Source organism: Sus scrofa, chromosome 1, assembly GCF_054392235.1.
Source record: "Sus scrofa isolate SSC_HxYL_T2T_F1_AM1 chromosome 1, Sscrofa_HxYL_maternal_Yorkshire_Landrace_v2.0, whole genome shotgun sequence".
Lineage (NCBI taxonomy): Eukaryota > Metazoa > Chordata > Mammalia > Artiodactyla > Suidae > Sus > Sus scrofa.
The window spans coordinates 284470920-284493694 of record NC_139383.1 but is presented as its reverse complement, the minus strand read 5'-3'; the positions used below and the strand labels follow the sequence as shown (position 1 = coordinate 284493694).

Sequence of the window (22775 nt, the reverse complement as noted above, 5' to 3'; positions counted from 1 at the left end):
TTTTTGATTTTTTGACCAAGCCTGCAGCATGTGGAAGTTCCTGGGCCAGAGATCAAATCTATACCACAGCAGTGATTTGAGCCACAGCAGGGACAACACTGAATCCTTAACCACTAGGCCACCAGGGAACTCCAATAAAGTTTGTTGTTTTTTTTTTTAAACCATATGTCTAGGATGACTCTGAGTCCTGGAGTGGGAACGAGGAGTGGGGAAAGGGCTGGGGCTGGGGCACCTGTGCTTCACACATTATCTGGTGACATTTTTTTAACAAGCTGAACGTGTCATCAGAGTTTTCCACTTTAACTGCTTATCAGAACCAGCCAGGGAACCTGACAGGAATCCAGATTCCTGAGCTCTGCCTTAAGCTACTAAACCAGGCTCTGCGGGACCAGGGCCTATGAGAATTTCCCAAACCTCACCAGGATATGGTCAATGAGCCAAAATCTTCCAGGAACGCACAGCAGCCCAGGGCCCTGGCTACGGGTCTATGAGACTCAGCATCCCCAGGCCTCCTGCCACCCCTAAGCTGGGCCCGCCCTCACCTGCCACACCCCAAACCCAGGACTCACTCCCAGAGCCCGGGCAGAGGCAGGGCCCCAGGGCACAAACCACTCACCTCTCTGGCCCGGGGGGCAGTGGGTACACACCACCTCCCCACTCTCTGGCATGGTCGTGCAGGCCGACTGCCCAGGACAGGGACAGGGCTGGCAGTCATCGGCTTGGCCCGTGAAGGGGTTGCCATAGAAACCTGGCAAGCAGCGCTCACAGGAAGGGCCCTCGGTGTGGTGGCCGCACAGGCAGATCCCTGGGGGCAAGACAAGCACCCGGTTACCCCTGCCTGTGCCCAGGTGCGCTGGGGACAGTGGGCAGGCTTCTGGTTGTGAGGGTCACAGAGTATGTCCCAGGCAGAACTAGGCCAGGAACACTTCCAGGTGGAGGCAGCACAGCCCAGGGATGAAATGTCCACCCCGGGTTCACGTCCACCACTTACTGACCATGAGACTCTGGGCACCCCTGTGCCTCCACGTCCTGACCCAGGAAATGGACACAAATGGCTCCGACCTCTAAAGGTTCTTGTCGGGATTCAAGGAAACCATACATTGCAAGTGCCCAACACCGTCTCTGGCACACAATTATTGTTACATTATATAGATACAGTATTACAAATCACCGACACAATTATTGTCATCGTTATTATTTATATTCCAAAACTTATAATCAAACCAGCAGATGAAACAGCTAACATTTGCTCTCATGGGTTTCTCTGTCCTCTGAGATTTTTTTTTTGTAATTGAAGCCTCTGTGTCCTCTTAACTTCACCAATAGTGACACAGACCCAGGATTCTGGCCTTGGCATGAGGCTCCCATTTAGAGGGACTGTGAGTTGCCAGAGGCTTCCTGGTCTCACAGAACGGGACCCCCCTCTCTGCCCAAGGGTTTACTTTTTTTTTAAGAAATTAAACTTTAGGAGTTCCTGTCATGACTCAGTGGTAAACGAATCCGACTAGGAACCATGAGGTTGCGGGTTCGATCCCTGGCCTTGCTCAGTGGGCTAAGGATCTGTCATTACCGTGAGCTGTGGTGTAGGTTGCAGACATGCTCGTATCCCATGTTGCTGTGGCTCTGGTGTAGGCTGGCGGCTATAGCTCTGATTCAACCCCTAGCCTGGGAACCTCCATATGCCGTAGCAGCGGCCCAAGAAATGGCAAAAAAAGAAAAAGAAAAAAGAAAGAAATTAAATTTTATTCCTCCCGAGCCTTAGGTTCTGTTATTTTATTTAATTTTTTTTGGCCAGGCCCATGGCATGTAGAAGCTCCCCGGTCCGGGATCAAACCCATGCCCACAGCAGTGACCAGAGCCACAGCAGTGACAACGCCAGATCCTTAACCTGCTAGGCCACCAGGGAACTCCCCACTGGTTTCTAATAAGGAGATTCTGCCAACCCCCTTCTGGAGCCCCACAGCACCTGGAGCCTGCTCAGAGTCTGAGGCGCTGGGAAGAGAGGTCCCCTTGGCAGAGACTGAGAGGGGGGCCTAGGTGAAAATGAGTTACGAGTTCCCATCATGGCTCAGTGATAATGAACCCAGCTAGTATCCACAAGGATGTGGGTTCGATCCCTGGCCTCGCTCAGTGGGTTAAGGATCTGGCATTGCCATGAGCTGTGGTGTGGGTTGCAGACGCGGCTCGGACCCTGCATTGCTGCGGCTGTGGTGCAGGCCAGCAGCTGCAGCTCCAATTCCACCCCTAGCCTGGGAACTTCCATGCGCTGCACCTGCGGCCCTAAAAAGCAAAAAAGAAAGAAAGAAACAAAAGGGGTTGAGACCACCACTCCCCAAATACCTCAGCAGCACCCAGCAGGGACTGAGGTGAACAGGGGGAAAAGAGGGGACCCAGGGTGGACAAACGGAGCAGGGGTGGCCTCCGGGGGAAACTGTCACGCCCGCCCTACTTTCTGTTGGTCCCTGTCTTGGTCCAGCCCCCACATACTCATTACTTTTCCCTCCATCCCGGGGGGGCAGCAGGGGCTGCTGTGCCCATTTTACAGATGAGGACTGGTCCACATGGAGCTGGAGGTTGTGACAAGGCAAGGGGCTCTGAGGGATGACAGATTGGTCCCATCTCAAGAGAGAGCTCCCTCCTGGAGCCCTGCAGGAAAGGCCTATGAGGCCTCATCTGGCTCCATCAGTGCTGCCTGCCATGGGCACAAGAAGGAAGATGGCCCCTCCTGTTGTCCATGCCGGCTGGCCTGCTGATTCCCAGGCTACTGTCCTTTGGCAGCTGCGAAAAGGCATCTCCCTTTTCGGAGACCCCAGCAGCTCCAGGAGATCCTTTAATTCTCCCTGTGAGGGGCCAGTGTCCAGCTCTGGTCCAGCATCTCCTGCCCAGTGACTGCAGGCAAGGTCTCTCCCAGGCTTTCCTCTTTTATGAGGAGCAGCTCTGCCACCTACTGGCCATGTGGCCTCCCTGCACCTTGGGTCCCTCACCCGTGAGATTATATAGGGGGTTTTGCAGGATTCCAGGACATAGCCTATAAAAAGGTGCCTAGCACATGGAGGAACCCAAACACCATTTTCTTGGTACTGTTTGTAGTGCTCACTCACAGGCGCACAGCTGGCCCTGCCCAGGTCAGTACCCATTTTGCTGTTCTGGGTGGAGTCCAGGTGACCCTGGGGTCGGGGCGGAGGGGCTGGGGGTGCAAGGAGACTCACCTGTGTTGGGGTCACAGGTGCCATGCTGGTTACAGATGCAGGGAACACAGCTGGCATAGGGACCCCCCAGTGGTGTCTCCCGCTTGTATCCCGGAGCACAGGATTCACAGAACTGGCCTGAGTACCCCGAGGGACACGAGCACGTCTCTACCCAGGAGGCTGGGGGGCCGAGCCCTGGCTGGGCAGACGTGAGCCGGACCTCGGTCAGCAACACTCGGCCTGCAGAGCGAGGGCAGAGAAGGAGAGGGTTCCACACACGGCTTTCTCCCTCAAACCTTCCTGCTCACATAGTAACAGGCAAGGGGTTATTGGTCCATGGATCAATGATAATTTTTAGGGCCACACCCATGGCATATGGAAATTGCCGGGCCAGGGATTGAAGCTGAGCTGCAGCAACACCAGATCCTTTAATCCACTGTGCCGGGCTGGGATTGAACCCACATACCTGCAGTGACCCAAGCCACTGCAGCCAAATTCTTTTTTTTTTTTTTTTGGTCTTTTTGCCTTTTCTTAAGCCGCTCCCACGGCATGTGGAGGTTCCTAGGCTAGGGGTCTAATCGGAACTGTAGCCGCCAGCCTACACCACAGCCACAGCAACACCAGATCTGAGCCGCATCTGTGACCTACACCACAGCTCACAGCAACGCCAGATCCTTAACCCACTGAGCAAGCCCGGGGATCGAACCCACAACCTCATGGTTCCTAGTTGGACTTGTTAACCACTGTGCCATGACGGGAACTCCTGCAGTAAGATTCTTAACTCACTGTGCCACAGCAGGAAATCTTCAGTTATAATTCTTTATTTTATTTGTGATTACTTTTTTTTTTTTTTTTTTTTTTTTTAGGGCCACACTTGCGGCATATTGGAAGTTCCCCGGCTAGGGGTTGAGTTTGAGCTGTAACTACCAGCCTACACCACAGCCACAGCAATGGGGGATCTGAGCTGCATCTGTGACCTACATCACAGCTCATGGCAATGCCAGATCCTTAACCCAGTGAGTGAGGCCAGGGATCGATCCTGCATCCTCATGGATACTAGTTGGGTTCGTCACCACGGAGCCACAATGGGAACTCCCTATAATTTTTTAAAAACAAAGGAAAAAGAGGTAATTTCCAGAATGAGAACTAGATCTGGCTAGGAATTTACAGAGAGATGGTCTCTCTCACACATTATTAAAGATATGTACATTTAAAGGCTGATACCATTCACCAACCTCAGATTGGTAAGCATTTGCTTGGCTACAAAGCAAACTTACAGTTACCAAGGGGGTGGGGTGGGGGGGATGTGAGCTGTGGTGTAGACTGCAGATGCGGCTCAGATCCTGCATTGCTGTGGCTGTGGAGTAGGCCGGCAGCTGTAGCTCGGATTCCACCCCTAGCCTGGGAACGTCCAAGTCAAAAAATTAAAAATTAAAATTAAAAAAATTAAAATACAAGGAGTTCCTGCTATGGTGCAGTGAGTTAAGAACCTGACTGCAGTGGCTTGGGTCACAGCAGAGGCACGGGTTCCATCCCTGGCCAGTGCAGTGGGTTCAAGGCCCTGGTATTTCGGCAGCTATAGTGTAGGTCACAGCTTCAGCTCAAATCCGATCCCTGGTCTTCCATATGCCACAGGTGCAGCCATTTAAAAAAAAAAAATGTCAGTACATGCACACAGAAGCGTCTGGAAGGGTATACCCCAGAACCATATCAGTGGGAGGACGAGGGCTGGGGGGCCGTGGGGTGAAAGGAATGTCCACATGTTCAAGTGTATCTCCAGGTCACCCCACCATGGGCCTGGCCTAAGTAGGTGCCTTGTAAACCGTTGCTAACTGGAGGTTGAGTGAACGACACAGGAAGTTCTGGAAGCTGCTGGAAAGAGTGAAAAGGAAACTCCTGCAAAGGGGGCTCAGGGAGCAGGAGGCTTCTGGGGACTCCCCGGCAAGGAAGGTGGGGATAAAGGCAGTTAACCCACAGTTAATCCTCAGGAGAAAGGTGTGGAGCTGGAGGGGCTGGGTTACAACCTCCAAGCCTCAAACTCCAAAGGGCCCAGGGAAAGCTGGCCAGCTAAGCCAGGGCTTCTCAAGAGGCGCAGCTCACTTCCCTAGAAGCACTGACTGGAATTCACATGGTTAGGTTAAAAAAAAAAATTTTTTTTTTTTTTTTTGGAGTTCTCATTGTGGCTCAGTGGTTAACAAACCCAACTAGCATCCATGAGGTCACAGGTTCGATCCCTGGCCTCACTCAGTGGGTTAAGGATCTGGCATTGCTGTGAGCTCTGGTGTAGGTTGCGGACATGGGCTCGGATGCTGCATTGCTGTGGCTGTGGTGTAGGCCGGCAGCTACAGCTCCAATTAGACCCCAGCCTGGGAACCTCCATACGCCACAGGTGCAGCCCTAAAAAAAAAAAGACTAAATAAATAAATAAAATTTTATTAAAATTTTTTATTTTTGGCCACGCCCATGGCATGTGGAAGTTCTTGGGCCAGGGATCGAACCCAAGCCACAGGAGTGACAACAATGGATCCTTGGCCGCTATGCCACCAGGGAACGCCTAGTTATTTTTTACTTTTTTTTTTTTTTTTTTTTTTTGTCTTTTTAGGGCCGCACCCACGGCATGTGGAGGTTCCCAGGCTAGGAGTCAAATTGGAGCTGTAGCCACTGGCCCAAGCCAGAGCCACAGCAACACGGGATCCGAGCTGCGTCTGCGACCTACACCACAGCTCACGGCAACGCCGGATCCTTAACCCACTGAGCAAGGCCAGGGATCAAACCCGAAATCTCATGGTTCCTAGTCGGATTCGTTAACCACTGAGCCATGATGGGAACTCCATTTTTTACGCATTTTTAAATTAAAATGTAGCTGATTTATAATGTTGTGCCAATTTCTGCAGTATAGCAAAGCGACCCAGTCGCTTTCTATATATATTTACATACTTTCCTTCCTCTATACATATATACACATACATATATATATATATATATATATATATGTATATATATATACTTTCCTTTCTTATATTATCTTCCATCACAGTCTATCCCAAGAGATTGGACATAGTTCTCCGTGCTATACAGTAGGACTTCATGGCTCATCCAATTTTTAAAAAATACAATTTACTTTCTTTTTTTATTCTGTGTATTACAGTTAGGGTATTAATTTGTTTTTCAAAAATCGTGGCGTTCCCACTGTGGTGCAGTGGATTAAGGATCCGGCATTGCCACAGCCACGGCGAAGGTCCCAGCTGCAGCTTGGATGCAGCCCCTGGCCCAGGAACTTGCAGGTGCCGCGGGTGAGGACAAAAAGATATTGTGTCTAGGTACGTCATAATACCTGTGAGTTTCATTTCCAGACCGTAAAAGGGTGTTATATGTGAAAGATTTGTTCTAAAAAGGGGCAGTGAGAATGCCTGGTCTAGGCACATACAGGTATTGGGGTGGGGAGGAGAGAGAGACGTGAGCCTGCGAGGAGGAGAAAGTACCTAAAGGAAAGACGGAGAAGCCAGGAACAATCAGAGGGCCATCAGGGACCAGGACAAGAGGTGGTGAGAAATCTGGGTTGAAGCTGTGTGGCCACCTTGCCCCCTGGTTGAGAGGGTTGAGACGCCACGCTTTCTCTGGGTGCAATACGTCCGGTGACCAGCAGGGGAGCCAACCCCAGAGAAATCCAGGCCTGACCCCTGCCGCAGGCACCAAGCATGGCCCTCTGAGGGCCCAGCCTCCCGGCAGTGGTGGACACTGCCACGGTGTGACCAGCCCAGGCTCTTGGCTGTTTTTTGGCCAAGCACCTGTGCTCAGAGCTCTCCATCGTCAGGCCCCTCACCTGTGCAGCCCCTGCCTCTGTTCTCAGCAACCACTCCTGCTGCCTTTCCTGGTTATACGACCTTGGGCAAGTGTCCTGACCTCTCTGAGGCTCAGACCCCTTTGTGGTAAAGGGGGGTGCAAGAATCACCTGCTGTGAGGACGCAGCAAGGCTGTGCACAGATGAGCCTGGGGGCCCAGCTGCTTTGGGGGCGGGGGTGTCTCGAGTGTTACTGACCAGAAGGGCTGGGGCTCCAGCCACTGGTCCGGATACGCAGAGCCGTCAGATTGGCCAGCAGCCGCTGGAAGTGGAAGGGGGGCAGCGGAGGGTCCGCGTCCTCGGAGGTCTCCTGCAACCTGGCACCGGGAGGGGGGCAAAGCAGAAGCTGAGGCTGGAGGCGGGTGATGCCAAGACTCCTCCAGCCCCCTGGTTGAGAGGGTTTAGACACCAGGAGCCGGGAGGGCGGAGGAGGCTGTCAGACCACGGGGACCACCCCGCCCCCTGATCCCATCTCTCCAGACAGAGGACACTTACTGGAACCTGAGCTGTACCTCCTCCTGCTGCCCGGCGTCCCGGGGGCTGGACGAGCTGGAGTGCCGCAGAGTCAGGGCCAAGCCAGTCCCTTCCAGCCTCAGCTGCACTGGGAGAGGGGCGCCCCCGGGGGGGACCCGAAAGGTCAGTGTGAGGGGCTGCCCGTAGCTGAACCGCTGGTCTCCCAGGAACTTCTCTGAAGACGAGAAGAAGGTTCGATGGTCTTCACTGAATTAGCTGGATTTTATCTATCTATCCTTCTATCTGTTTATCTTTATAGGGCCCACGGCATATGGAGGTTCCCAGGTCAGGGGTCGAGTTGGAGCCACATTCGCTGGCCTACCCAACAGCCACAGCAAGGCCAGGTCTGAGCTGCATCTGTGACCTAGACCGCAGCTCGTGGCAACGCTGGATCCTTAAGCACGAGTGAGGCCAGGGATCCAACCCACATCCTCATGGATACTAGTCAGGCTCATTTACTGCTAAGCCACCACCGGAACTCCTGAATTAGCTGCATTTTAAACGTCTGTGTTGATTTTACGGGCCATTAAACCTTCAAAAGAGAAAACCACGGCAAAAAGGAGAAAATCAGAGGCCCCTGCACAGAAGAGGCTGAGGGTGGCCCGCCCCCACCGCCACAGCCAGGGCGGGGAGTGACCGGGGGCCCCACGCCTCGTTTAACGTGTCACTGTCACTATCTTGACATTCCTAATACGTTCACCTTGGAACCTGGGTTTTGTAAGCGAAGCGCCACAGGACAAGGGAGTCTGGGTGGGAGCAGAAGATACCGTCTGCATTGCGGTGGCACCTGCCCGTTCACGCAGCGCTTACGATGCCCCGAGAGCACGGAATTCCCGGGGACCCCCAGGCGGAGGCGTTTAGGGAGGCTCAAAGCCCAGGTAAGCATGCGGTGCTAAGCAGGGGTGCTGATGCCCACCCCCCCTCCCCAGGCCACGCTTTCCGTGGGACTCAGAACCCACGTGCAGCAGAAAGAAGGCAGAAACACTGGGGACCAAGGAGCCCCTTCGTGGCTGTTCTTACTCTGTTGTTTCTCTGCAATAACCAAGTGCTTATGGGGGACATCACGACACAGAAGGACAGGGACTGAGACACCCTGTCAGGCCTTCCTTCGGGGCTTCTGTACACGAGAGTGCTTGGTAGAATGGATGCAAAGCAAGAAGAGAAAGAGAAACCTGCCTTGCCCACCACCCAGCAGAGAGCCCAGCAAACGCTTCCTCAGTGATTAACTTTTTTTTTTTCCCCCCTTTTTACAGCCAAACATGCAGCATATGGACGGTCCCAGGCTAGGGGTCGATCGGAGCTGCAGCTGCTCGGCCAGATCCGAGCTGCATCTGCGACCTACACTGCAGCTCACGGCCACGCTGGATCCTTAACCCACTGATCGAGGTCAGCGACTGAACCCGCATCCTCACAGACAGTACGTCGGGTTCTTAACCCGCTGAACCACAGTGGGAACTCGCTTAAAGGTGTCGACAAAGCAGCCATGGGATAGAGCGTGCTCTTGCTCTCGGGCCCCTGAACTTGGAACGCTTGCCCCAGGAGGGGCCCCGAGGATTCCACGTCCTTTGCTCCCGGCTGCCGGGCCCACAGGTGCTGTGTCCACACGGCTCCTCGGATGTCTGTACCCCCTCTTCCGACCCTCCTGCAGAGGAAGGGCAAGGGCAGGACCAGGCGGGGAGCCAGTGGACCCCAAGTCTGGCCCCAGTAGAGCTAAGGATAGATCTCCAGCTCCTAGTCTGATACCGTTTCCAGGAGACAAAGTTGCCCTAGTTGGCCGGGGGTGGTTCAGAATAACTAGAACTTTTTGCTTTTAAATGAACACCATGGCCCATGGGTGTGTGTGTGAGAGAGAGAGGCTGATGGGAAATGCACAGGGCTGTCTAGGATACGACAGTGGTCCTGGCAAGGCCACGAAGAGGAAGCAGATGCCAGGGGGCATGTGGTTGGCAGAAAAACACCCCCAAAGGCGTCCACATCTCTATCCCTGGAATCTGTGAGTGTTTTACGTTGTGTGGTGGGAGCAATTAAGGTTGTTAATCACCAGACCTTAAAGCAGAGAGACTGGAGCTCCCGCTGTAGTGCAACGGGATCAGCGGCATCTCAGGGGCGCTGGAACGCAGGTTCAGTTCCCGGCCCGGCCCAGTGGGTTAAGGATCTGGCATTGCCACAACTGTGGCTAAGTTCGTGGCTGTGGCTTGAATCTAATCCTTGGCCCTGAAACTCCATATGCCACAGGGCGGCCAAAAAAAAAAAAAAAAAAAAGTAGAGAGATTGTTTCGGACTATCCAGCTGGGCCCCACATAATCACAGAGGGCTTCAGGATGGAAGAGGAAGGCGGAGAGATGCACCAGGAGAAAGACTGGACCGGCTTTGAAGGAGGAGGAAGGGGCCACGAACAGAGAGATGCAGGCGCCTCGAGAAGCTGGGAAAGGCCAGGGAACGGACCCTCCCTGGAACCTCCAGAAGGAACACAGCCCTGCCGACCTTGACTTTCGCCCAGGAGCACCTGCGTTCATCTTCCCACCTCCAGAACACTGAGAGAAAACAGCTGTGTTGTGTCTCATCACTAAGTTGTGACGGCAGCCACAGGACTTGAGCACGGGTGGTCCTGGCCCTGCCTGTGCCTCAGGTACCTGGTGCTCTGAGCTCCTCTTCATCCTCCGGGTCCAGGAGGAGCCCCCCGGGGCTCCATCGTGCAGGATGCGCTGGGCCCCCCGAGCTTCCGGCCCGCCAGCCATCGGCTCCTGGAAAGCAAACACACACAGGGTGTCACTGTGAGGCCCTGAGGGGTGGCCTCCGCCCCCTCCCACTTCCCGCCCTTCCCCAGGTCTGGAGGACATGCCCCCCCACCCCCCCAGCAGCCTGAAACCACAGGGCCCAAGGAGGGGAGAGACTGTTCTAGGGACCGGCCAGGCAGGGATGAGAGCCAGCTGGTGCTAGCAAATACTCCACGCCCAGACCCGAGGCGTGGGGAACCCCACCCTGGATCAGGATCAGGGTCCCGGGGGGAGGGGGGAGCTAGAAGGCTCGGGGACCTGGCTCTGTTGGAGGACGGTCAGACCCCTGGGCCTGCTCTCTCTGTCCTTTCAGCAGACTTTGGACCCACCAGGAGGACACAGCCCGGAGACCCCATCATGAGCCATCACTAAGAAGACTGGACTTGACCTCGTTCAGGGTTCGGAGAACTTCCTTGCCGTGACCACCTCACCACCCCTGTCCTTGGAGGTGTGTGTGCCATGAGCCCCCCTGCACCCTGGGAGGCCCCCTGGTTAGAAGTGGGCAGGCCAGAGTGGGAACCCAGGCCCAGTTTAGTTCCCCCACCCTCTGGTGACAGCAGTACAGTCTGGAGCAAATGACCTCTAGGGGGCGCTCTGGGGAAGGGGCAGCTGGGGAATGGGGTGGAGGCCCAACACCAGGGGCTGGGGGTGGGGTGGCACCGAGGAGGCGGATGGAGGGATGAAGGGAAAGAGGTCAGAAAGGGGAGGTCCAGGGCTCCTCGGTGCTAAACTGGGTTCTGTCCCCTTGCTGGCTGGGTGACCCTGGGGAAGTTACGTAACCTCTCTGAAGCTATTTTATCATCTGCAAAATGGGGGCAATGAAGTACTTATGGTCTGGGAAGCAGTGCTCAAAGTTAGTCTAAATACCCTGGGAAGAGTTCCCATCGTGGCTCATCAGAAACGAATCTGACTAGTATCCATGGAGATGCAGGTTCGATCCCTGGCCTTGCTCAGTGGGTTAAGGATCTGGTGTTGCCATGAGCTGTGGTGTAGGTTGCAGATGCAGCTCGGATCTGGTGTTGCTGTGGCTGTGCTATAGGCCAGCAGCTATGGCTCTGATTAGACCCCTAGCCTGGGAAACTCCATATGGGCAGGTATGGCCCTAAAAAGAATACATATGTGTACATATATATATATATATATATATATGACCTGGGAGATCCCTAAGTCTCTTATTGGGGGGGGGGGTCCAGGAGGTCAAACTATCTTAAGAAAACTAAGGTGTTATCTCCATTTTTCATTCTCTTTCTCATAGCGAGAGTTTTCCACAAGCTACAAAACGTGAGATCACAACAGAGAGAAGCCGTACTGAGAATCAGCTGACTTCCATTCATCCAGAGAAGTGCAAAGCTGTCAAACAAGTAGCACTCTCCTCACAAAACGTTTTCTCTTTAAAAGGATCGTTATTTTTCACAGGGGGATGTTACTTTTTATCCTAAGTTTTTTCTATGGTCATTTGTAAATGAATTAATACATGAACATTTAAAGTACTGTTTATTTTCTTTTTGTCTTTTTTAGGGCCGCGCCTGCGGCATATGGAGGTTCCCAGGCTAGGGATCTTATCGGAGCTGCAGCCGCCAGCCCACACCGCAGGCCTGGCAACACCGATTCTGAGACACATCTGCGACCTACACCAAAGCTCACGGCAACACTGGATCCTTAACCCACTGGGCGAGGCCAGGGATCAAACTGGCATTCTCATGGATGCTAGTCGGGTTTGTCACCGCTGAGCCACCACAGGAACTCCTATTTTAATTTCTAATGCAGAAAATATCCATAGAAACAACCTGCATTAATAGAAGACTTTGAGGTCCTCAATTTTCAAGAGTATACAGGGATCCAGAGAACAAGAAGTTTGAGAACTGCTGGCTGGGGTGCGGGGGGGCGGGGGGGATTGTGAGATCGCGAGAGATGCTGAGACTGAAGCCCCAAACCCAGGGCCTGGCTCCAAGTGAGAACAGATCATGACGTTGCTATAAGATTCTGTGAAATGAATCCCGTCAGACGTTGTGCCTGTTCCAAGCCCCTCTTGAGCCTGCTTTCTGCGTGGTGTCCAGCAGAGGGCGCACTGCCCCTGCATCCCGAGCGCCCCAGAGCCAGCCCTGAGATTCTATCTCCCTGGGTGAGATGCAGGGGCGCTGGGGACTCAGTGGGGCACGGCAGGGTCCCACGCAGGCTATGATTTAATGCGGAGTTCAGAGCTCCACTGCCGTCCTGCTCCAAAGATCCACCCGGAGTTGGGGACCCCGGGATGACAGCACTCCTAGACCCTGGCCCCTCAGAGGGCCTGCAGGGCAGTGAGGAGCAGCACTCAGGAGCTGATGAACCCGGGTGCCAACAGCTAAGTTATGTGACCTACTTTTCCTGGGCCTCAGTTGCTTCATCTGCAGAATGGGAATGAGAGTACATGCCGGGGGAGCCATGAGGTACCATGTATGTCAGGAGCACAGCAGGTGCTTGATAAATGGATGCCAGGGGATTGAGCCTGGATCCCTAGCCCTGCGGTAAGCCAAGGAGGCCAGTCATGACGGGGTGATTGGAAGCTCTCCCACAGGCTCCAAAGACTGCCATGAACTCACTCCCCACCGTTGCGGGGGGCACCCCAGGGGTGAGGTAGGGGCTGGGGTTGCAGAAGGACAGAGGGGGCGTGGCCAGTGTGTGCACCTGCGGAAGACGCCGGGGCTGGGGGCACCGTCCGCACCGCCCTCGCAGGATCCCGCTGGAGCCGGACCACCTGCCCTGCCTGGGCTGGGAGCAGACCCCGCGGAGGTGGCTGCAGGAGGCACTTCTTACCCTGGCGGAAGTCGGCGAGGATGTGGTGCGTCCGGAACTGGGTGGCAGCCGCACACGCCTTGGAGTGGCCGTAGCAGAAGCAGCTGCTGCAGCCCGCTGGGTTGTGGGGCTGCAGGTTAAATGTACCCGGGCGACACCTGAAGTGGAGGCAGGACATGGGGTGGGGGTGGGGGCTAGTGAACTGGCCAGGCTCAGGGCAACCCAGCTAGACTAATTTGAGTCCAGAGTCACTGGGGAAATTTTAAAAATTTTCCGGGTGTTCTTGTTGTGGCTCAAGGGGTCAAGAACCCAAGGAGTATCCATGAGGATGCTGGTTCGATCCCTGGCCTCGCTCAGTGGATTAAGGATCTGGTGTTGCCCCACGTTGTGGGGTAGGTCCCAGACGTGGCTCGGATCCTGTGTTGCTGTGGCTGTGGTTCCACCCCTAGCCTAAGAACTTCCATGTGGGGCAGTGCGGCCTGAAAAAGAAAACATTTTCCCCCAATTTACAGAGTTGTTGAAAAGGTTGGAGAGAGTTCCCACGGCCTCTTCACCCAGCTGTTCCTCATTTCTTTTTGGTTTAGCTGGCCGCACGTGGACCTTGCTGGGCCAGGGATTGAACCTGCACCACAGCATTGATTGACAATGCTGGGTCTTTAACCACGAGGCCACCAGGGAACTCCGGCTTTTCCTAATGTTAACACCTGACATTACCAAGGTAGGCTTTTCAAAGCCAAGAAACTGACATTGGTTAATGTTATTAATAAACCCTCGCCTTTATTAGTTCTCCCCTTTTCCCACGAATGTCTGTTTCCCGTCCAGGATCCCATCCAGGACACACGGTGTTACATTTAGCTGTGACCTTAATTTTGTCTCATCTGTAAACAGCCTCTTGGTCTTTCTACTTTTGACAGTACCGGTCAAGATGCTTTGCAGGCTGTCCTCCATTGGGGTTTGTCTGAGGTTTTTCATGATTAGGCTAGAGCTATGGGATGTGGGAGAAATAGAGCGGACGTGCTCGTCACATCGGGGTAAATGGCACCCATATGACGTCACTGGCAGTGGATGACATCACCAGCAAGGTATGATGTCACTGATAACACCCTTCACCACTCAGTTAAGGCGCTGCCTGCCAGGTTTCTCTACTGCAAACCTGCCATGTTCTGGTTGTTAGAAGCAAGGCACCGAATCGAGCCCACTCTCAAGTGGAAGGGAATTAAACTCTACCTCTGGGAGGCGGGGGTGGGGGGGTGTGTGCCAAGAGTTGTAGACTTACAGTGAAAAGGGAAGCCCACCACAGTAATTGGGAAATAGTTTGAGTGAGCGATTTGGGGGCTATGCAAACATCCTATTTCTCCTTCAGGTTCTGCACACGAATTGCAGCCTGCATCATCAGTGGCTCTGGCCTACAGCAACTGTTAGTGATGCTCTTTTTTTTTTTTTTTCTTTTCCGGCAGCACCTGCACATGGAAGCTCCCAGGCCAGGTATCAAATCTGAGTTGCAGCTGCAGCAATGCCAGCTCCTTAACCCACTGTGCCCCAGCGGGAACTCCTTACTCTGATATTCTAGCAGCGATTTTGTATTTCCCCCATTCCTCCTACGTTAAACATGGAATTCTTCTGGAAGGAAGATCTGTCCCTTCATCCCTGTGTATTTATTTATTCACTTGTGTATTTATATCAGTGTGACCTCATGGATGTTTATTTTATTCACTGGGTTATAATCCGATCCTGTTGTTATTTCTTCTGTTCCAGCTCTGGGAACTCTTTCAGGTTGGTCTTTTTGACACGGGCCCCCATCCTTGTTTGGGGTTTTGGGGGTTTGTTTTTGTCTGTTTTTGTTTTCAAGCACTTCCCTGCTTTCTGGCACTAGCAGCTACTCCAGGTTCATCTTGCATTTTCTCCGCCCCAGCCCCAGAATCAGCGGTGCCTCCAAGGAGCCCTGGAGGGACGTTTTACAAACACAGATTCCTGGTTTGCACCAGGGGCTGGGGGTCCATTCGAGCCGACCCGGGTGGAGGAATCTGATTCAGAAACTGCTAATGATCCCAGTGCCCAACCAGCTCCAAGGAACACATCTCACCCAGCACCGCCCCCACCCATTTCACAAATGGGCAAAGCAAGGCTCCGTGGAGGACCTCGTCAAGGCGCAAGGCAGTGGGGCAGAGCTAGTGCGATCCGGCCCCCCAGCTCCACTCTGTCCCTTCAACTTGAGGGATATCTGAGGAGGAAGACCGAGCAGGGTGTCCACCCCTGATCCCAGGACCCATGGGCCACGCGTGTACAAGGGGAGGAGGCGGCCTGGGGCTGGGTAAGAGTCAAGGCCAAGCTTCTTCCTGCACCAGTATAGGCCCAGCTCGGTCTGGCAAGAGTAGAGTCCATGATATACCACTGTGTCAGGCTTTCCACACACACGGCCCATGGCCAGAGGAACAGAGAGGCCCTGGCACAACCCCGCTGGCTACAAAGGCCCCAGAGGGCAGAGATGAAGCCAGGAAGAGGAGACAGTGTGTGCCCAGGAGGTGGACCCAGATGTGCCTGCCAGCCCTGCTGCTGTGGCTAGAAGGTCCCTGAACACGTGAAGGAAGAGTTGTAGGGAAAAGTCCTTCTGCCTTGCTGAGCTTTAGATGCTACCTTTGTATCATGATAAGATGGCAAGGATGGCAGACAGGCCTGAATCTCAGCTCAACTGGTAGGAGCTTCTTGGAGCAGGGTGTAGAAAAGGAGTCAGAGGTTACAGGAGGGCTCATAGTAAAGACTGCTGTGCTCCATTAGTGATGTCTGACCTGGGGTGTGAGATGGGAGGGTTGTGGAAGCACTCCATTAGTGATGTGTGCCCTAGGTGTGAGATACGGGGGTTACGGTGGTGCTCTATTAGTGATGTCTGCCCTGGGTGTGAGATGGGGTTGTAGTGGTGCTCTATTAGTGATGTCTGCCCTGGGTGTGAGATGGGGTTGTAGTGGTGCTCCATTAGTGATGTCTGCCCTGGGTGTGAGATGGGGTTGTAGTGATGCTCCATTAGTGATGTCTGCCCTGGGTGTGAGATGGGAGGTTGTGGTATGAGTACCACATTTGCCAATCCCTAGATTAGATGATCTCTCTGATCCTGTTTATCTCTTTCTTTTCAAGATTCTGAGCTAAGTGGGGAGTTCCCTTCATGGCTCAGCGGTTAATGAATCCGACTAGAAACCATGAGGTTGCAGGTTTGATCCCCAGCCTTGCTCAGTGGGTTAATGATCCGGCGTTACCGTGAGCTATGGTATAGGCTGAAGACGCGGCTTGGATCCTGCATTGCTTTGGCTCTTGGTGTAGGCCGGTGGCTACAGCTCCAATTGGACCCCTAGCCTGGGAACCTCCATATGCTATGGAAGCAGCCCAAGAAATGGCAAAAAAAAAAAAAAAGATTCTGAGCTAAGGAAAAAGAAGACGTATTTTCAGGAGTTCCCATCGTGGCTCATCGTAACAAACCTGACTAGGATCCATGAGGATGCAGGTTTGATCTCTGGCCTCACTCAGTGGATTAAGGATCCAGCATTGCCTGCGACCTGGTGTAGGTCGCAGATGTGACTCAGATCTGGCGTTGCTGTGGCTGTGGTGTAGGCCGGCAGCTATAGCTCGGATTGGACCCCTAGCCTGGGAACTTCCGTATGCCATAGGTGTGGCCCTAAAAAGACCAAAAAAAAAAAATTATTTTCACAGTTTAGGAACTATTAGTGGTGGTGATTCAAAGTATAAACAGTGTCATAAAGCCTTTAGATAACTTCCTGGGTGTCAGATCCATGGTGCTTCAGGACGGGTGCCAGGTGGTGGGGTTGCCCAAGTCTGTGAGGGCCCCACCCCCTGCTCCACTGCCATCACTGAGGTCACTTCCTGCAGGCTTACAATAAGATGGGTTCACCCACCTGTCACAAAGGTTTCCTTCCACATTCTCTTTGCAAGGGCAGCGCCCGCTGCGAGGGTCACAGGTGCCCAGGCTGCCAGCAGAATTGCAAGTACAGGGTCTGCCAAAGAGACAGGACCAGAAGAAAGTGTCCAGCAAGCAACTCCAGAGTGGGGATAAACCCATGTGCTTGGAAGGAATCTCTCTCTCCTTCCCCACTCCCTAGAGGAGCAGGAGGCAGGCTGACCCAAGAGCCCCTCCCCACCAGCCTGATCGTTCCCATTGAATGAAGTGACCCATCCACTTGCCCATCCGTCTGTCCGTCCATCAGTGCATCGCTCACCCACACACCTGTTCACTTGCTCATCCATACATCTTTCCATCCACCCGCCCATCCATCTACCCACCACCGGACAAGACATGGTCCCTGTCCTTACAGAGCCGAGTCCAGTGAGGACAGACAGGCAATAGCTAGATGTTGTATTTGATAGACCCTAAGAGAGAATGTATAAGAAGCGGTGGCAGCACTAAGAAGGTACCTGGAGTGGGGACAAGGGGGCAGGGAGCAGGGAAGACTTCCTGGAGGAGGGGTACCTTGGCTGAGAACTGAGGAACAAGTAGGACTTTGTTCAGACACAGGCTAGGGAGAGAACACTCTGGGGTAGAAGGAGTGTCACGTGCAAAGGCCCAGAGGCCAGAGAGACCCTGCGGAAGCATCCAGGCCCCCACCTAAGGGCCAGTTTGATGCCAGGAACAATTGAGTATTTTTTGAGAGATCCGGGACTCCCCCATACCTTTCCAGTGTCATCACTGCTTTTCAAATATCCAAGGAGATGGCTGCAATTAACCAAAGCCAAGTCCTTTTTTTTTTTTTTTTTCTTTGCTGCCTAGTGTCATATGGAGTTCCCAGGCCAGGGATCAGGATCAGATCTGAGTCGCAGTTGCAACCTACACCACAGCTGCGTTAATGCTGGATCTTATGCTGGGCTGGGGTTCGAACCTGTGTCCCAGCACTCCAGAGATGCTGCTGCCAATCCCGTTGTGCCACAGCAAGAACTCCGAAAGCCAGGTTCATTTAAAAATGCTTCTGAATTTATAATAGCTTAATTTTTTTGGTCATCATGTATTTTCGCAGTCAAGTGATGGTAGCTATTAGACCCCACTTCTGAGGTCGGGACTGCCACCCAGTAGCCCCCAGCCCGTCGCTCTGCCTTTGGATGTCCCACCAGCACTGCAGCTCAGCCTCTCCTCACACTGTGCTCCCCTTGCCATGAATGGCCTCCCTCCACCCAGGTCCCCGAAGCAGGACCCCGGGAGTCAGCCTTCATTCTTTCTTCCTGTTCCATGGTACCCGCCCCCTGGCAACTCTCCCTTTCCAGAGGCTCCGGAATCTCCCCACTGCTTCCCCATCACTCCGTCCAAATCCACCGTCATGCATCTTGGCTGGGGCGTCCACACCCACTGCCCCCACCGCCCTCACCTGCAGCCACCCTCGCTGAGCGAGTGGAACCCGGGCTGGCAGCGATCACACTTCCAGCCTGTCACCGTGGGCTTGCACTTGCAGGTGCCCGAGTCATCACACTGGAGGTGCAGGGAGCCTGGGGAGGAAGGGCATGGGGCAGCAAGGGCCCATGGTGGGGGGTGAGGGCGGGGGCTAGGGTGGCGTTGCCCACTCACCTGCTGGGTGGCAATCACAGGGCTGGCACGGCATCTGCGGGTTCCAGCGATAGAAGTTCTCCTGGCAGCGCTCGCAGTGCGGCCCAGCTGTGTGGTCACGGCAGTGAAGGCAGCGCCCACCGTGGCCCGAGGTGCGGAAGAGCTCCCGGTCAAATATGCATTCCTCAGAGTGGCCGCTGCAGTTGCAAGCTGTGGGCAGGAGGCAGGGGAGGGTGTGTGGAAGAGGCCGTGGCATACGGTAGGAGGGGAGTCAGTCAGCCTCCTTGTAGGGCACGAGCAGGCAGCTGGAGGGAGGTCAAGGATGGAGTTCAGGCCTGTCTTGATCCAGGATCTGGAGACCAGTCAACTGACTTTCCAAAAGAGGACACTCTCAAGAACAAAGGGGGCACCGTTAAATACACCCCCACACAAGACCTTCCCAGACAATCCAGGACATACAGTCACCTGGTTGTGGCTCACAGACTGGCCACCTTCTGGAGGAGCAGCATAGCTCACCTATGGATCCTCTAAGCCGTAATAGAGTGCAAGTCTGATCCCTAGTGACTAGTGGTCACTCAGAGGTGTGAAAATTACAAGCACCTTTCAATCCCTCATTAATAAATATACTCTTTTTTTCATAGCCACACCTGCAGCATATGGAAGTTCCCCTGCCAGGGGTCAAATCGGAGCTGCAGATGCCAGCCTACACCACACCCACAGCAACGCAGGATCTGAGCTGCACCTGCAGTTCACATCTGCAGTGACGGATCCCTTAACCCACTAAGTGAAGCCAGGGGTCCAATCCACATCCTCAGACACCATGTCGGGTTCCTAACCCACTGAGCCACAACGGGAACTCCAATCATTAACACCCTTTTTAAAAAGTATGTGCCAAGGATTGACTCCGTCTTGGCTCCCATGGAGAGCTGGCCTGGTGCAGGGGTGAGGGAGAGCTGGGGGTGAGGGGACATTTATTTGATCCTCAGTCCTCACCCCCATAGACAGCTCCCCAGACCGAGTCGCCCCAAGTAGAGGCATCCGTGGTAGGAGAGCCTGGAAGGACCCCCAACACATGGTGGGGGGACCAGTGACCAGTATAAATCCAGTTTAAGAAGGGCCCTACGGCCACCCTGGGCAGATGGGACCGGGCTTCCCAGAGGAAGTCACAGCTAAGCGGAATCTGAAGGGTGAGCAAGAAGGAAGGAACCAGCCGGGCAAAGGTGGGGAGAGGAGGCGCAGAGTCCCAGGCAGGAGGTGAGAGGCTAACTGCGACAGAGCCGGTGTGGGGGTATGGGGTTGGCATGTCATGTGATGGGCAGGGCAGGGCCAAGGGTGGGGACGCTGTGCGTGTGACAGGACAGGGAGGGATGCAGGGGGAGCTGTGAGGTCAAGAGCTTGATGCAGGGAGACTGGGCAGCTGTGGTCAGTGGCCTTCACCTTGGAGCAAGGGGTGCTGTGGGAGGGTTGCCCAGGGGTGAATGTGAGTGCATTTGCCCTTGAAAGTGCCTCTGGCCATGGGCAGCGGGGCTGGGGAGCTGGAAGAGCAGGGAGGAGGGGGCTTCAGATGCTACAGGAGGGGTTGATGGGCTGAACCACAGAGCTGGCTGTGTAGAAGAACCTGGTTAGAGAGAGAGGTCGAGCATGAGCCCAGCATCCAGGATGAGAGGTGACGCAGAGGTGGCAGGAGAAGCAGTCTAGCCTTTCAGGTCCCCACCATGAAGACAGCCCCAGACTCGGAACCAGTGAGCCAGACAGCTTCCTTGGTCCCGGGAGGGCTTCCTGGTGGAGGCAGGCCAGCCAGGGCAGCAGGAATTCACTGGGGCCCCTGTGGGCCCGGGAAGCTCCTGCAACAAGCTCCATGTCCCATGGCACAGGCCGTCCCTCCCCACGCCAGCTCTACAGGCCAGCAGCCCAGGCCCAGGAGCACGGCGAGCCGAGGCCGAGCCGTCAGCAGCTCCTATGCATGAAGACTGGCCTTCTGCAGCCGCAGAGCCAGGCGACAACCAGCTATACATGGGAGCCTGGAGCAAGCCACATGAAAGCCAACAGAGACGGAACAGGGCCTGGGGACAGTGGGAAGCTGGAGGTGGCATGCCAGGCTGGGAGGACCCCCCAACCCATGTGCGGCCCCAGCCCTGGGGAAGGCGTGACACAGCACTGTCCTCTCCAGCATCTCTGAGGCTGGGAGGTCCCAGCCACATTACATGGGGGCCAGGGCATCAAAGGGCTGCCTGGAGGCCTGCAGAGAGGCTGGGTGGGCAGGTTGGCACCCTCAGGACCTGGGGTGGCCTGGCTTTCATTAGCAGCTGCGGTTGGAGCAGTTGAAACAAAGGATCACGTCGGGGGTCCTTCCGGGCCCTCCCACCACGGATGCCTCTGCTTGGAGTGACTCGTCTGGGGAGCTGTCTGTGGGGGTGAGGACTAAGGATCAAATAAATGTTCCCCCCATCCCCAGCTCTCCCTCACCCCTGCCCCAGGCCGGGCCCACCCAGAAGCAGCCCTGCTGCCAGGGACAGGGAGTTTGGTTCCTGGCCTGCAGGCCCCAGGACACTCACGCAGACACTCGTTGGCGGCCTCAGCTGTGCCCCGGGCCCACGGGCGGTCCTGGAAGAAGGGCAGGCAGCGCTCACAGTCTGGGCCCGTGGTGTTGTGCTGGCACCGGCAGGCCAGCTGGCCCTCCTCATCCGGGCCACACTCGCTGGCGTGGCCGTTGCACTTGCATCTGGAAGAAGAACATGGCCGGGGGGGAGGGGCAGTCCAGAAACTAGGGTAGGTGCCAGCAGAGGAGGGGTAGCCCCTGATGCTACTGCTCAGCGATGGGGCTTTACTGAACACCTGCTATGTGCCCAGAGCATCGGTAACAGAACGCACCATGCCGGGCTGTTCCCAGCTCCGCACCCACACGCATCGCATCTTCACAGGCCCCCTCTCATCCCCATTTAACAGACGGAGGAACTGAGGCACAGAGAGGCTGCCCGAGGCCACCAGTTAGTAATGGCAAAATCCTCAATGCTGCCACTGAAGGCACCATACCCAGGGGCCCTGGAAGGACCAGGAAGAAGCCACCTCAGTCTCCCGGGGAGAGAATGGGCCAGCTCTCAGCAGTGGATGGGAGGTAGGGGCCTCAAGCCCCCTCCTTCCTATCTAAAGGGATGCGAAAAAGGCTGTTCTTTACACAGGCCCGTCGCCAACTCATCTTCAGGCCCCAGTGAGATCAGCCCTGGCCTGCCCCACCCCCCACAGGGTCGGAATCGGGTAGCAACCAAGGCACCCAGAGTGTGCAGCTGAGCCAGACCCCGTGGGGCCATCCCCCCCCACCTCCACCCCGTCCTAGTCTGAGCCGCTCAGAGCCCAGAGCCCAGCCGTGGCGCCCAACTCCCAGCCCCCAACTGAGCAATTAGCTCACAGCTTCCTGCTGGAGCCTCAGCCCCAAGGCGAGAAAGACCATCACCACCCCATTTCACAGATGGGAAGACTGAGGCTCAGGCCAGGAAGTGACGGGGGGTGGGGGAAGCGGCACAGAGGGACCCTCACAGACACCCCCATTTCCCTTCACTCCCCACCCCAGCCTCCGGAGGCTGCAGACCCCCCGATGCAGGCAGCCAGGCTCGAGTTCCCTTCCCAGACCTCACCTCTCTGAACGCCACCCAGCATCCCTGAATTCCAGAAGCCCCTGCTCCCCAGCCCCATGGGCCGCCTCCTCCACACGGAGCTGACTGCCCAGCCTCCGTGGCTCCCGGCCCACACCTCTCCCAAGCTTCCCTCTCCTCTTATCAGCCCCCTTGCGATGTCAGGGGCTGGGATGTTTTAGAATCCGATCCTGGAGTTCCCGTTGCGGCTCAGTGGTTAACAAACCCAACTAGGATCCGTGAGGATGCGGGTTTGATCCCTGGCCTCGCTCAGTGGGTTAAGGATCTGGCATTGCCGTGAGCTGTGGTGCAGGTCGCAGATGCAGCTCTGATTCAACTCCTAGCCTGGGAACCTCCATGTGCTGCAGGTGCAGCCCTCAAAAGACAAAAAAAAAAAAAAAAAAGAGAGAGAGAAGAAAAAGAAATCCGACCCTGTTACAAATCCTTCAACAGCCCCCCACGGGCTGCATAAACGTGATCCACAGCCCCACAAGCTGCCAGCTGGCTCCACCCTCCCTG

General features: G+C 55.1%; 1 protein-coding gene across 8 annotated transcripts in view; it reads right to left on the bottom strand.

Moving 5' to 3' along the window:
- Window positions 1–22775, bottom strand: part of LAMC3 (laminin subunit gamma 3) — a 66553-nt gene that overhangs the window by 24651 nt on the left and 19127 nt on the right. The window contains exons 4-13 of one of the 8 annotated variants that reach the window (XR_014829336.1): window positions 21183–21349; window positions 18649–18837; window positions 18452–18569; window positions 16994–17092; window positions 13113–13249; window positions 10176–10286; window positions 7525–7717; window positions 7228–7346; window positions 3210–3428; window positions 180–805 (exon numbers count right to left, since the gene is read on the bottom strand). Coding sequence is in view for 7 of the 8 variants with exons in the window: in XM_084999113.1 (XP_084855239.1) it covers window positions 617–805; window positions 3210–3428; window positions 7228–7346; window positions 7525–7717; window positions 10176–10286; window positions 12984–13249; window positions 16994–17092; window positions 18452–18569; window positions 18649–18837; window positions 21183–21349 (1670 nt within the window). In the remaining variant the exon portion in view is untranslated. Of the gene's footprint in view, window positions 1–179; window positions 806–3209; window positions 3429–7227; window positions 7347–7524; window positions 7718–10175; window positions 10287–12983; window positions 13250–16993; window positions 17093–18451; window positions 18570–18648; window positions 18838–21182; window positions 21350–22775 lie in introns of those variants that run through there. The other 7 variants (XM_084999113.1, XM_003353687.6, XM_084999120.1 and 4 more) reach the window with 7 other exon arrangements.